General features: G+C 53.3%; 1 protein-coding gene across 3 annotated transcripts in view; it reads right to left on the reverse strand.

Moving 5' to 3' along the window:
• Window positions 1–14,497, reverse strand: part of CDH4 (cadherin 4) — a 475,802-nt gene that overhangs the window by 21,094 nt on the left and 440,211 nt on the right. For all 3 annotated transcript variants that reach the window (XM_070472446.1, XM_020901128.2, XM_070472447.1), the window contains one exon: window positions 300–437. In XM_070472446.1, the coding sequence (XP_070328547.1) occupies window positions 300–437 (138 nt within the window). The remainder of the gene's footprint in view (window positions 1–299; window positions 438–14,497) is intronic.

Here is a 14,497-nt window from a genome sequence, read left to right on the forward strand (position 1 = left end):
TCCCACGGCTGTGCCACTAGGCCATTCCTGTGGGCACTCAGGTCGGTGGGCAGCCTGGCTCGTGGCCTGGTCACAGCCTGCATGCCGTGCCTGAAGGGGCAGGACACATGGTGTCCCCCACTGCCCTCCTGCTGATGGTGGACTGTGGAGGGTCCTGCCAGAGGGACCTGGCATGTCCCCCTGCATCCCGCAGCCTGTCCCGCCGAGCACACCCCAAAGTGGCCGACGTGTCAGCCTCTCCCTGGAGCCTGAACACCAGTGGCCAACTCCTCCAGATTCAGGAAGGGACATGCACTCACCGTGCTGGTGGTGAACTCCGGTGGGTTGTCGTTCACGTCCGTCACTGTGATGATGGCGGTGGCTGTGTTGGAGAGGCCATAGTTCAGGTTCCCTTCCATGTCTGTGGCCTGAATGATGACCATGTACTGCTGGACTTTCTAGAAGGGACAAGAGGGAAGAACAGAGCAGCAGTTTGGGTTTAGCTATTTATCTTTCATCAAAGAAACATATTCCCTGGATGGACTCAGCTGCTGCTGGGTCCCCTTCCTGCCCAGGGTATTGGGCGCTGGGTGCTTGGCAGGTGACCTGGCAGAAGAACATTTTCCTCACTCACAGTGGGTAGCAAGGTCTTTGCCTTCATCCCAGCACCTGGCTTTCACAAGTGTGGATCAAAGTAGAAGGAAGGAAAAGAGGGCTTGGACTGTAAGACACTGAGGTCTGTAAAATCAGGGTGGAAGTGTGCAAAGAGAGGCGACCCCAGATGTGTGTCTGCAGGGACCTCATTGCTTTAGCATCTTCAGTGTCAGAAATTCAAAGAGGAGAAGGGAAGTTGAACCCCTGACCCTGTTATCTGCACACCAGCAGACTGTGTCTGCATGCTGCCTGGAAGGAGCGGTTGGTGTTCGGATACAGGTGTGGGTTTTAGGAGGCAAATAAAGCTGGATGGGGGCAGTGCGTTTCTGGGCACTGAAGGGGTTCCCCAGCCCTCCTGCAGCCAGACCTCGCCAGGAGCCGCCAGTGCAGCACCCCGAGAGAGCAGTGCCTGGTAAGGTGTCTAGACCTTCGTGGGTAGTTGCGAGTCACTGAGGGGCCTCTGAGGATCAGTAAACTCTGGCCTATGGGCCAAATCTGTCTGCCACTGCCTGTTTTTTGTAAATAAAGTTTTATTGGCACATGGCCAGGTTCATTCATTTACACATTGTCTGTGGCTTGATTTTGCACAACAGCTGAGCTAAGTGGCTGTGATGAGCTTACATTACTTGCAAAGCCTAAAACATTTGCTATCTGGCCCCTTCAGAAGATGTTTGAGTCTCTTCAGCAAGTAGTGTTGGGAAAGCTGGACAGCCACATGTAAATGAAGTTAGAACACTCGCTCACACCATACACAAAAAAATATAAGACACAACACCATAAAAATCTTAGAGAATGTTTTGCCTATGTTCTCTTCTGACATAAAACATAGCAGTGTTTTTTTTTTTTTTTTAGGTCAGTCTCCTAAGGCAATAGAAACAAAAATAAACACAAGTTTTGCACACCAAAGGAAACTTTAAACAAAGTGAGAAGACAACCTACAGATTGGGAGAAAATATTTGCAAATGATGTAACTCGATAAGGGCTTAATTTCTGAAATATACAAACAGTTCATACAAATAAATAACAAAAAACCAAATAGCCCAATCAAAAAATGGGCAGAAGACCTAAATATACATGTCTCCAAAGAAGATATACAGATGGCCAACAGGCATATGGAAAGATGTTCAACCTCACTAATAACTGTGCATGCTAAGGTGCTTAGTCACATCTGACTCTTTGCAACCCCTGTAGCCCACCAGGTTCCTCTGTCCATGGAATTCTCCAAGCAAGAATACTGGAGTGGGTTGCCATTTCCTCCTCCAAGGGATCGAACCTGGGTCTCCTGCATTGCTGGTGGATTTTTTTACCAACTGAATCACCAGGGAAGCCCTTACTAATAGAGAAATGCAAATCAAAACCACAATGAATTATTACATCACACTGGTCAGAATGGCCGTCATCAAAAATATCTATAAGCAATAAATGCTGGAGAGGATGTGGAAAAAGGGAACCCTCTTCCACTTGTAGTGGGAGTGTAAATTGGTGCAGCCACCATGGAGAACAGTATGGCGGTTCCTTAAAAAGCTGAAAATAGACTTACCATATTTTCTAGCAATCCCACTCCTAGGTGTATATCCAGAGAAAACTCTTAATTTGAAAAGACACATATAACCACAATGTTAACAGCTGCATTACTTACAATAGCCAAGGCACTGTGTCCATCAACAGATGAATAAAGATGTGGTATATACATAACAGTGGAATATTACTCAGCCATAAAAAGAATGAAATAATGTCATTTTCAGCAACGTGGGAGGAACTAGAGATTATCATACTAAATGAAGTTAAGTCAGAGACAAATATATGATAGCACTTATATTGTGGAATCTAAAGTATGATACAAATGAACTTAATTTATGAAAGACTCACAGAGAACAAACCTACGGTTACCAAAGGGGAAGGACGGGGTGAGGGAAGGATGGAGTGGGAGTTGGGATTAGCAGATACAAAGGACTACATAAAACTAGATGAACAATAAGACCCTGCTGAAGAGCACAGGGGGCTGGATTCAATATCCTGTGATAAAGTGATGTTTCTCTAGCACTTCTGTCCCTGACCCTCCAGGGCACCCTCAGGCACCGCTGGCCTGAGGGCAGACTCGGGGCCCAATTATCGTAGCCTTGGGGTGGTTGTGGTGGGGGCTACCCCTCTAGACATGCCGGTTACCCCCACAGTGCAGACTAACGCCGAGCCCCCTCCAGTTCTGTCTGTGGGTTGTCCCTGACAGCAAACACATTCTTATACTACAGTAAACACATTTAAAAGCAGTTTCTCAGACTCACAGACTTAGAGAACGAACTTGGGGAAGGAGTGGCGGGGAAGGGATAGTTATGGAGTTTGGGATGGACATGTACACACTGCTGTATTCAAAATGGATAACCACAGAGAACTCTGCTCAGTGTTACGTGGCAGCCTGGATGGGAGGGGAGTTTGACATGTGTATGAATGGCTGAGTCCCTTGGCTGTGCACCTCAGACTATCACCACATGGTTAATTGGCTATACCCCATACAAAATAAAAAGTTAAAAAAAAAATAAAAGCAGTTTCTGCCACTGCTATAAATGGCAAACCAGCATCACCTGCCATAAATAGAAATTAATTCTAAACATGATTGTTTATTTCTAAAGGTCCGTCTGTGAATATCTAGGCCCAGCCCATAAAGTATGGGGAAGAGGGGGACCCAGGCCGACAGAGCCTAGAGCAGCCTCCTGTCACCTCTCATCACGCAGAGAAACGGAGGCCGAGAGACACATACAGGTGCCGAGAAGACCCTTCCCCTCTCACCTGGCGGGTCTGGTTAACACAGAGCTGGGGGCTCACCTCTGCTCCCTGGGGAGGAGCCACGGGTCCCAGGAGCAGGTGGTGGCCTCGGCGGGCTCATTCTCTCCCCTCCTGCCTTGTCCACTTTGCTGTGGCCACGGGGCCTCCTTGCTGCTCCTCAAATGCACATTCCCCTCCCCCCCCCGGGGTGATGCAGGGCTGCTTTACCTGCTCTGACACTGCTTGCGCCCATCAGCCTTCCCTCCTCGAATAAAATACAAGTGTGCACCTGCTCCCCCCGACAGACACCCACTCTCCTGAGACCCTGGTTTTCTTCTCAGCATCAGCACGGCGGCCCTCTGTCTGTTCTTGCCCCACGAGCCAGGCTCCAGAGCCCCGGACTTTGTGATCAGGGCTCTTCCTCCAGCGTCTAGATCACGTGTACACACTGTCACTGGGCGGAGGGGACCCTCCCTGGCACCCGCTGTGACCGTCTGCGTCACAGCTTGGCTCTGCACGCACTGGTCGATTGCTAGTTGATTCCAGCTGTGCTAGACACTGGCCTGGGCTGAGGACAGTGGCCAGGCCGGGGGCACACATCAGAAAGGCCTGACCTAGAGCAGCTGGCACAGGACGGGGGTGGGCGTTGGGGACGCCCCTTGGGCTGACCCCCTCCACAGGCCTGGCTGCAGAGATGTTTCTGGACCTCGCACAACATAAACCGCGGCAGGCAGAGTCAGGGAGGGGGCTCCTGGGGTCAGTGTTGAATGGAGACCGCCTCACAGCTGGCGATCTTGCAGGGCTAAGGTGTCCAGAGTTCCACTGCGGGGCACCCCCAGGGCTCTGCCAACCCGACGTGGAAGCTCTGGCCACCTGGGTTCCTGGGGGATGAGGATCAGGAAGGAGATGTGGGGCCTCCCGTCTGACCTGCCCAGGCCCTGCTCTGCACGGGTGTGGTGGGGAAGACGACACGCAAGACCTGGCTCAGGAGCCCACTGTCCAGTGCAGGCAACTCCTCACTAAACGGGTCACATGTGGGCCACACGGCTGGCGCGGGACAGATGGCGCTTGGCTCCTGGGCCCCAGCCGCCCACCTCTGCTCCCACCCTGCTCTCGGTGGCAGCAGAGGTCATACTTCGGGGACAGTAAAGAGATGATGGGACAACCTGGTGACTGGTTGAGTTGTGCTCCCAAGTCCATCATGAGCCTTTTAGATAAAGTCAAGGTCAAGATGGACCTGGGCCCCCTGGGTCAGGGCAGCCCAGTGCAACAACAGGTGTCCAGTAAGAGAAGATGAGGGCAGAGGGCACACGAGACGGGGCAGAGGTTGGAGTGACCACAAGCCAAGGATGCCAAGGGCTGCAGCATGACTGGAAGCCAGCAGATGCACAGGCAGTGTTCCATGACCCTCCAGAAGGAACCAGCATGGCCCAGCCTTTGTCTCGGACCCCTGGCCTCCACAGCTGTCATTTGACGGCACACAGTGTGTGGTCACCCCAGGAACCAAGGCCTCAGCTTGCCCTTCCCAGGCCACTGGCAGGACCAAGGCCCCCGAAACAGCCCCATCCCCATGCTGGCCTTCCTTGAAGCAGATGGTGAGACCACCGCTGGGAGAGGCTGTCCTGCGATCCCATGGCCTCAGCATCGGGACTCTGCCCGTGCAACTGCCTGGTGGGAGGGAGGGAGATCCAGGCTGGAGGGCTGAGAGGAGGGACCTCACCCCAACTTGGCTCCTGGGACCCCACAGCAAAGGGAGGGATTTAACCAGAGCAGAGGAGGGAAAGTGTTCACCCCTTGACATTGCTGTCATGTGACTGACTGCAGCAAGAAGTCACCCCTCCAATCTTTATTATCTCTTTAATTGTGGAATCACTGCCTCTACTTTGAGACCATTATCGGTTGCGGCCCTAAGACAACACTGGAGAACCAAACCATCTCAGAGACATAGGGACACTTCATGTGTGTGTTTGCATGGGTGTATATGCGTGTGCAAGCTTGTATTCTTGTGTGTATGCCTGTGCTTCTGGACCCGTAGGTATGCATGTGTATGTTTGTGTATCAGTGTGTGCACATACATGTACATGTATAGGCACATGCATGTCTGTGTGTATGTATGTACATGTGGTGTGTTTGTGTGTGTATGCCTGGGACTGTGTGCACGTTGGTGCCTGTGCGAGTGTGTATTGTACAGACAACCACCACTAGAGGGCATGCTGGTCCTGCTTTTGGGAGCCAGGCAGTGGTGGTGGGGTCCTTCTAGGCTGTGTGGTGCAGGGGTGAGGGGAGTGCGGGGTGCAGAAAGAAAATCCAGAGAGAGGAGGAAATATGGGCAGGGAGCAGAGCCCAGTGTCTCCCCATGGGTGGGGCCTCTGAGATCCAGCCAGCCCAGCTGGGCTCAAGACAGGTCATCATGGGGGCACTGGGGGAATGCGGGCCAGGCTCAGCTGTGGCTTTAGCTTTAGAAAGTATATTTTCCAGACTTCATAATGGTCACCTGAGAGTGGGTGGGGGGGGGCCCAGGTGGACCCTAGGAAACATCCCTGGACAGACACCCTCTTGCAAATGTTCCAGCTTTACTTGTTGGGAGGGTCTAGTGTGAGTAAGAGATTTGATGTTTTTATTTAAAAAGCCTTCCTCGGGCCTTGCTTCTTGGCCTCCGCGTGCTTGTCACCATTTGCGTGAGGCCGGGGAGGGGCTCCAGAGTTGGTGGGCTGCTTGGGGCTGTTTTCAGGCTGGTTCTAGTGCCTCCTGCTGGTGGATCCACAGACCACATGCAGCAGCCCCACCCGTTCTTCGGCCAGCCCTGGGGAATATAGGGTGCAATACCATCCCCACTTTGCAGGTGATCAAACTGGGTTCTTAGGTCGGAACTGGTGAGCCATGTGGTGGCTGGATCCTGGACTCCAGTAACCCCCTTCCTGGGTCCCCCTGGGGCTCAGAGAGGACCCTGGGCCCAGTCCTGGACCAGTCATCGGCCAGCGTTCCTCCTCCACCTGTCCTCTCCCTATGACACGCCCACCCCAGCGGAGTTGGAGGGAGGTGGGGGCGTGGGCCACCCGGCAGAGGATGGTTGGTGATAGCTGCGGCCACCAGGAGGCGTACTGAGCAGGTGCCCCTGCCGGTCAGCCTGGCAGCTGCCCAACAGTCCCCCTGCTCCTGCTGGGTGCAGAGCCTCCAGAGCCGGGCAGCAGTGGTGCTGCAGTGAATTCATTAAAACGTGATCTGACCATTTTCCAGTTCGGGAGGAGGGAAGAAAACTGCAAGCGGGAGTCCCTGGGGTTTTCACTCACCTCCCCATAGCTCAGCATTTAAATTTTGCAGAACATCCATCAATAATGCAGCCGGCTGGCCTGCCCTAGAAAAGCATCAAAGATTCCTGCACCCTCCACCCTCGGCCCCTCTCCACTTGGGGCTGCCAGGATACGCAGCTCGGACCCTGCTGCCCCACTGCTCCTGGGACTGGGCCAGCCTGTCCCTGGAGACACTGCAGTCTAACCACCTGCCTGTGTCTGGTTCTCATGTGCTCAGCCCGTGGGTGTCCTCAGGGACTGAGAACACAATGGGGGACCCACTAGATGGGCCCTGGGCATGGGGCGAGCCACAAGGCTGATGAACTGTTCACACAAACGCATTGAGACTCGTCCCAAAAGGCATGGAGAGTGTGGCCACCATGGAAAATAGGGAGCGGGTCCTGGGAATTTACACAGTCACCTTCTGACCACAAGTCCATGTCTAGGCATATGCCCAAGAGGATGAGAACAGGCGTCCAAGCAGGGGCTGTTCTGTGATCACAGCAGGACCTGTCATGGGGAGTGGTCTGAACGTCCACCAGTTGACGAGGGGATAAGCAAATGTGCCTGTCTTCAGCAGAATACAATTCAGCCATGAAAATGGGTGAAGCACTGACACCAGCCACAGCGTGGACAAGCCTTGAACACTAGATGCTCAGTGAGAACGGCCAGACCCGCAAAGGCTCACGGGTTGTAGGAAATGCCCAAAGCAGGCTGCTCCACTGGGAGGGCAGGATAGAGGGGCCGGGCCTGGGGGCTGAGGGTGGGGAGTCACTGCTGATGCCCGGGTATCCTTCAGGGCTAGAAAGGCCCTGAGGTAGACAGTGGTCAGGGGGGTGCGGAGGGAGAACGCACTGCAGAGGTGCCAAACACCGCCGACCCACCCACGTGAACACAGGGGGCTTCGCAGACCCAAATGACACTTCCAGGTGCCCACACTCCACTCCTGCCTCATGGGGTCCCCAGGCACCCACACCCCATGCTGGGCCTGCAGGCCAACCGCAGGCTGAACAGCCTCACAGGGCACCCACGCTGCACCCACAGCTTCAGGCTGGCAGCACCACCCTGACCTGGATGGGAAGCTGGCCTGTGCCAGGTGGTACCCCAGTCCATCCTCCTGGTGGCTCCAGACTCTGGGCCCCAGGTCTGCTGCTGCTTCTCTTAAAAGCCACTGTCAAGAGTGAGAACACAGGGCTTCCCTGGTGGCTCAGTGGTAAAGAATCTACCTACCAGTGTAGGGGGCACAGGTTCGAATCCTGGTGTGGGAAGATTCCACATGCCTCGGGGCAGCTAAGCCCCAGGAAGCAGGTATGGAGCTGAGGGCCTGAGCCACTCCCGGGCATGCTCTGTGGGCAGCTGCCCTGTGGTCTGGATGGCTCTGTCCTGCATGGAGAGAATCCATTAGGGAACTCAGCACAGACCCTGGTTTTATTTTGCATTTCTCACCTTTCTCTAAAGGAAGTGCTATCATCTGCTTTCCCTGGGGCTTACTTCCCACTGCGACAACATTAAGTTGAGACTGGCAGGGAGGTGACGTCTGGAAAGCCCTGGGAACCAGCTGGACCCAGTGTGGCCAGGAGCGTGGTGTCGAGGGTCCTCGTGAAGACAGATGCACGGGCGATGGATCCTGGAGAGGTTGCCCTGCTCGCTGCCAGACCCCCATGTCTGCAGGACCATCCTGTGACTTAGGAGACCCTTGGAAGGCGCAGGTGAGGCCAGTCTTGGAGGCAAGCTGGAGCCCTGAGACCCTCCCAGGATCACTTTTCTTCTTCTCTCTGTTCTCTTTTTTTTGGAGGTGCAATGACTTCAGGGGTGAGGACCCAATGTGAGGGGGGTCAGTGGATTCAATGGGCATTTTTTTTTTCTCTGAGACCACAAAGCCACATTTGGTGTCTTAAAAACAGTGTTCGGCAAAAATGATTCAAGAATTGGCCAGTGGGATATACTGAACCCCCTTCATGGATCACAGCCTTGTCGTGGTAAAGTGACTTGTGTAGCTGAATGAAGCTATGGTAACTCAATGGTGCAGGGCTACACAGATGGATGGATCATAGTGGAGGGTTCTGACAAAACGTGGTCCACTGGAGGAGGAAATGGCAACCCACTCCAGTATTCTTGCCCCAAGAACCCCATGAAGAGTATGAGAAGGCAAAAAGACATGACACGGGAAGATAAGCCCCCCAGGCTGGTAGGTGTCCAATATGCTACTGGGGAAGAGTAAAGGGCAATTACTAATAGCTCCAGAAAGAATGAAGTGTCTGGGCCAAAGCAGAAACATTGCTCAGCTGTGGATGTGTATAGTGGTGAAAATAAAGTCCAATGCGGTAAAGAACAATACTGCATAGGAACCTGAAAAGTTACATCCATGAATCAACGTAAATTGGAGGTGGTCAATCAGGACATGGTAAGAGTGAACATCGACCTCTTAGGAATCAGTGAACTAAAATGTACAGCAATTGGCGAATTTAATTCAGATGACCATTATATATACTAATGTGGGCAAGAATCCCTTTGAAGAAATAGAGTAGCCTTCATAGTCAACAAGAGTCCAAAATGTGGTACTTGGATGAAGTCTCAAAAATGACAGAATGATCTCTGTTCACTTCTAAGGCAAACCAACATCACAGTAATCCAAGTCTATGTCCCAACCACTAATGCTGAAGAAGCTGAAGTTGACCAGTTCTATGAAAACCTACAAGACCTTCTAGAACTAACACCAAAAAAGATATCATTTCATCACAGGGGACTGGAATGCAAAAGTAGGAAGTCAAGAGATACCTGGAGTAACAGGCAAGTTTGGCCTTGGAGTAAAAAATGAAGCAGGGCAAAGGCTAACAGAGTTTTGCCAAGAGAACCCACTGGTCATAGCAAACACCCTTTTCCAACAAAAGAGGTGACTCTACACATGGACATCACCAGATGGTCAATACTGAAATCAGATTGATTATATTCTTTGCCACTAAAGATGGAGAATTTCTATATAGTCAGCAAAAACAAGACCCAGAGTTGACTGTGGCTCAAGAGCCTGGTGGGCCACAGTCCATGGGGTCAGAGAGTTGGACATGACTGAGTGACTACACACACACACACACACACACACACACAGGGAAAAAAACCACTAGGCCATTCAGGTATGACCTAAATCAAATCCCTTATGATTATACAGTGGAGGTGACAAATAGATTCAAGGGATTAGATCTAAGATCATGGCATCCAGTTCCATCACTTCATGGCAAATAGAAGGGGAAAAAGTAGAAGCAGTGACAGATTTTATTTTCTTAGGCTCCAAAATCACTGCAGATGGTGACTGCAGCCATGAAATTAAAAAATGTTTGCTCCTTGGAAGGAAAGCTGTGACCAGCCTAGACAGCATATTAAAAAGCAGAGACATTACTTTGCCGACAAAGGTCTGTATGGTCAAGGCTATGGATTTTTCAGTAGTTATGTATAGATGCGAGAGCTGAACCATAAAGGAAGCTGAGCGCCTAAGAATTGATGTTTTCGAATTGTGGTGTTAGAGAAGACTCTTGAGAGTCCCTTAGACTGCAAGGAGATCAAAGCATTCAGTCCTAAAGGAAATCAACCCTGAATATTCATTGGAAGGACTGATGCTGAAGCTCTAATACTTTGGTCACCTAATGCGAAGAGCTGACTCACTGGAAAAGACCCTGATACTAGGAAAGATTGAGGGCAGGAGGAGAAGGGGGAAACAGAGGATGAGATGGTTGACTGGCATCACTGATTCAATGAACATGAGCTTGAGCAAACTCTGGGATCAGTGAAGGACAGGGAAGTCTGGCATGCTGCAGTCCATGGGGTTGCAAGAGTTAGACACGACTTAGTGACTAAACGACACGCACCGAACTCTGCCTGGTCCAAGACCACCAATGACCCCACTCCCCGTGATGCTTGCTATAGTCTTACAGAGAGCTCCTTTTCCAGGAAAACAAATTTTTTGAATTTCCCATGTGGCCTGTTGTGACATTTCTTGTGAGCAAGGGGGGATGCTGGTCTTGTCACTAAGAATGTTTTCCACCTGAGCTGAGTCCCATGAGTGAATTCATAAAGTTAGTGGAGGTCACAATCATCACTGGCCCTGGGAAAAGCCATCTTTATCACTCATCACTCTCTGTGAAATCTCATCTGATAGCCACATAGAGTGGAGATGCTTGAAAAATATAGAAAGGTGTTGGAGTTGCTTTCTTAAAAGTCCTATGAACCATAATATGGTGAATTTCACCCACCTTTGGGAGAAGTTTCAAGACGGTGAGCTGCCTATGGTCAGCGGTTCAAGGATGGAGCTGGATGGGTAGGTCACACAGCCCAGTGACTATCCTCCCTCCAGAGCACCACCTGCCTGGCTTATCAGGCCATAAATATTCTAATTAGGAGGGAGGCAGATGAGCAGGATTAGCAAGAGGGGCCCCTCCGATGATGGGGATGCGAGAGACACTCAGCCGCTCCTGTGTCACCCCAGCTCTCCTGACATTTTAATCATGTAGAAATGCTCGATTTACATAGCTCTGCCTAATTAGACACAGTGGCAATTATGTTTGTGGATTTTATTCCTTTCTAAAGACGACTTACTCTGCAAACAGGAAGCCAGTTCTGAAAGAAGTATCTGCAGTGTTTCCCTGCCACGGGGAAACCTCTGTCCACAGGAGTGGGGGTGGGGGTGGTCAGCATCCTTCAAAGAGAGCAGAAAGGCCCTGCCCATGGTCCTTTGTACGTTTAGTTCATGGGTGTCCAGACAAAACCACAGGTCAAGTTGGAAAACCACACGGGAAGGGCACGGCAGGCTGAGTTCCCACCCAGCGTGGGTGCACCCTCCACACGTGCAGCAGAGGCCCTGCAATGTCTGTTTCTAAGTCGAGACATACCAGCCACTGCCAGAGGAGTCTGGCATCCAACCCACAGGGGGCAGCTCAGGACAGAAAGAGGACAGTATAGTGGATGGTGTCCCCAGCAACTGGGCACTGGCTGCCCCAAGGGGCTTGTCTTTAGTGCAGTTAGTATTGGGAGTGCATGGTACACAGTAGGTGCCCAGCGAACACCACCTTGCTCCCTCCCTCTCCCCACCCTCACGTGAATGACCATCTCCCTGGGGGAGGCTCAGAGCAAGCCCCCCAACCCTGTGTGCATTCTCTGACTCACCCTCTTTGTGACTTCAAGCCCCAGGCCACCATCCTCATGCTCCCGGCTCCCACTGGTCCCAGGTGCCTGTGTGGCCCCAGACAGGATGGCTGTGGTCCGTCCCTCTGGGCCACCAAGCCTCCAGCTCACCCATCCATCCACACTGTGTCCTTATCCTGGCCTCACATGACCTGGGCCCTGGGGATGGAGCCTTCTCTTGGCTCCTCACCAAGTCTCTCCCTGTTCCTCACTGGAGCTGGGGACACTGGCCACCCCCTTGGGTCACATGTCTCCTTGTGGGGACATTGCCCTGATGGTGGGACGCAGGGGTGCTGGGAGAGAGGCTCATGCATATGTCATGGGCCATGCAGACCCATAGGAAGGGACCCCCAGCAAAGAAGAAAAGTCCCCGGAGTATCTGCCCCACACTGGGCTCTGTAGGAACTGCAGGTTCAGTGAGAGAAGAGGAGTCTGGGGGGCTTCCCTGAGGAGGTGGCATCTGGTGAGAATACGGGAAGAGCCAGATGGGAGAGGCCAGTGAGTCTGGAGGCTGGAGAGGGGAGGGGTGGAGACAGAAGCCAGCGTGGTGGTGGTGGTGGGGCCAGGCCGCGGGATACCAGGGCCGAGGAGCTCAGGCGTGGGGGCCTCAGGGTGCTAGTCCTGCTGCCCTTGTCCTGGCCCACCCTACCCCTCGCTCTGTCTGCGGGGCTGCCCTTTCCTGGGCTGGGCCCTCCCAGGCTGCCCCCCACACACCCGAGGGCTCGTCCTGCAGTGGGGAAAGGAGTGGCCAACAGCTGTCTCAGGATAATTGCAGTCCTGGTCCGTGGATGCACTAATTAGTGCAGACAGCTTCTGCTTAATTATTTCACTTGACCCGCTTAAGATTCAGCAACCACCTGCTCTGGGGGGAGGTGGGGGGAGGAGATTTTGGGGGCGGAGCCGGTGGGGTGCCCATGACCGACCCAGGAGCGGTCCCAAAGGAGAGGCCTGGTCTCAGGGGCGGGACTGAGCCAATCAGAGGCCAGAGGACACTGGGATGGGCACGGCCTGGGCTGTTTCTTCCTGTTCGGCTGGGTCACTGAGAACTTGAAGCCAGGCTGGTCCCAGAACACTGGCTGGCCCATCCCGTGCCGGGCAGCCAGCCAGGTGCTGCAGAGCCCAAGGAGGGGGTATGCAGGAGGGGGTACACACACCGAACTCTCCAAGAGGTACCCCTGCCCCCTCCTGGGCCCAGAGTGGGCGGCTGCTTCAGGGTCGGTTGCCAGACAGAGCAACCAAAAACAGCCTGCTCAGTTAAATGTGAACTTCAGACAACGAAGGACAGTTTGTAGTATGGGGGCTGAGCTCCTCCTGAGCTCTGAGACCCTGTGGCCCTGGGCAACTAAGAGCCCTGAAGCTTTGCCTTTCTCATCTGGAAAGGTTCCAGGAGTCCCCCCAGGGCAGTTTCAAGGACTAAGATGTGACAATGCACACAGTGCTTGGCCCATGCTGGGGTCCCTGGGGCGCCCCACTGTCCAGAACAGGCTCTGCCATGCATGAGCTCAGCACACACTTGCACGAGTAGCAGGCATGCCCACACCTCCTCCTGCTTCTGGCTGACCACCCATCCTCTGTCTGTCCCACTCCACACCTGCCCGGGTATTCGTAGGTAAAGGTAAACCAGGGACAGCCCGCAGGCCACTCACAGGGGAAAGCAGGGACATGGTGTTTAGAGCTGCCGTGCGCCTTCGGAACGAGCACCCCCCCCCCACCTCTTTCCCAGCTGGGGTCTCCCTGCTCTGCATAAGGCCCCTTGGGTGCTGCCCTCTCTCCTCAGGCAGAGGCCCTGGAAACACCTCTTCTCTCCTCCGAGCCTGAAGCTGCAGCCAGGCTCCCAGCAGGACCGTGCGGCGGGCTGCTCATTATCTCAAACAGGGCAGGTGATGGCTCAGCAGGCTGGGCGACTGGGGCCAAGGGCTGGTACCACCTGCTCCCGCCTCTCTGCTTCCTTCACCTGAAGTCCAGGCTCATCTAGCAACGAGCAGGGGCTCTTTAGAGGTGCAAGGTTGTGCTGGGCAGGGGAGTGGATCTGCCCCCTGGGTGAGGTGGGTGGGACCTTCTGCTCTGCCGGGCTGGGGCCCAAGGTTGCCAGGATCTTGGACTCATGGTCTCCAGCACTGAGAGGACATACTTCCTTTGTTAGGACAGCCCTGGGATGCTCATACACACCCTTCCTGAGAGAACGGGCCCTCTCTGGACGCCAGCCCCCACCAAATCCTTTGTGGACATCACATGATGCCATTTCCTTATAAGCCACACCACTACCTGGACTCATTTATCTTGTGGGGATCGTCCCCCCTCGCCCACTCCTCCCTGCTGTGAAGTCAGCCCCACACAAACAGTCACCACTTGCCCTATCCACTACTCTCTGTCTGGCATCCTTGGTGGTTTCCAGCACAAAGTCAGTGCTTAGTGAAAATTTTTGATTGAAAGGAGGAGTCTGTGGGGTGGGAATCTGTGATTGCTCAGAACCAGTTAGACGTGTGGTGTGCAGTGTTCAGAAAAAGTGGGTCTTTAGTCCCAAAGGGGAGGAAATATAACTGATTATATCAATGTCCAAGGCTCAGAGCAAGGCCACCTCTTCTGAGAAGCCTCTGACTTCTTCATAATTAGCTCTACCTCATCCATTCACGACACCTTGT

This window comes from Odocoileus virginianus, chromosome 9, assembly GCF_023699985.2.
Source record: "Odocoileus virginianus isolate 20LAN1187 ecotype Illinois chromosome 9, Ovbor_1.2, whole genome shotgun sequence".
NCBI lineage: Eukaryota > Metazoa > Chordata > Mammalia > Artiodactyla > Cervidae > Odocoileus > Odocoileus virginianus.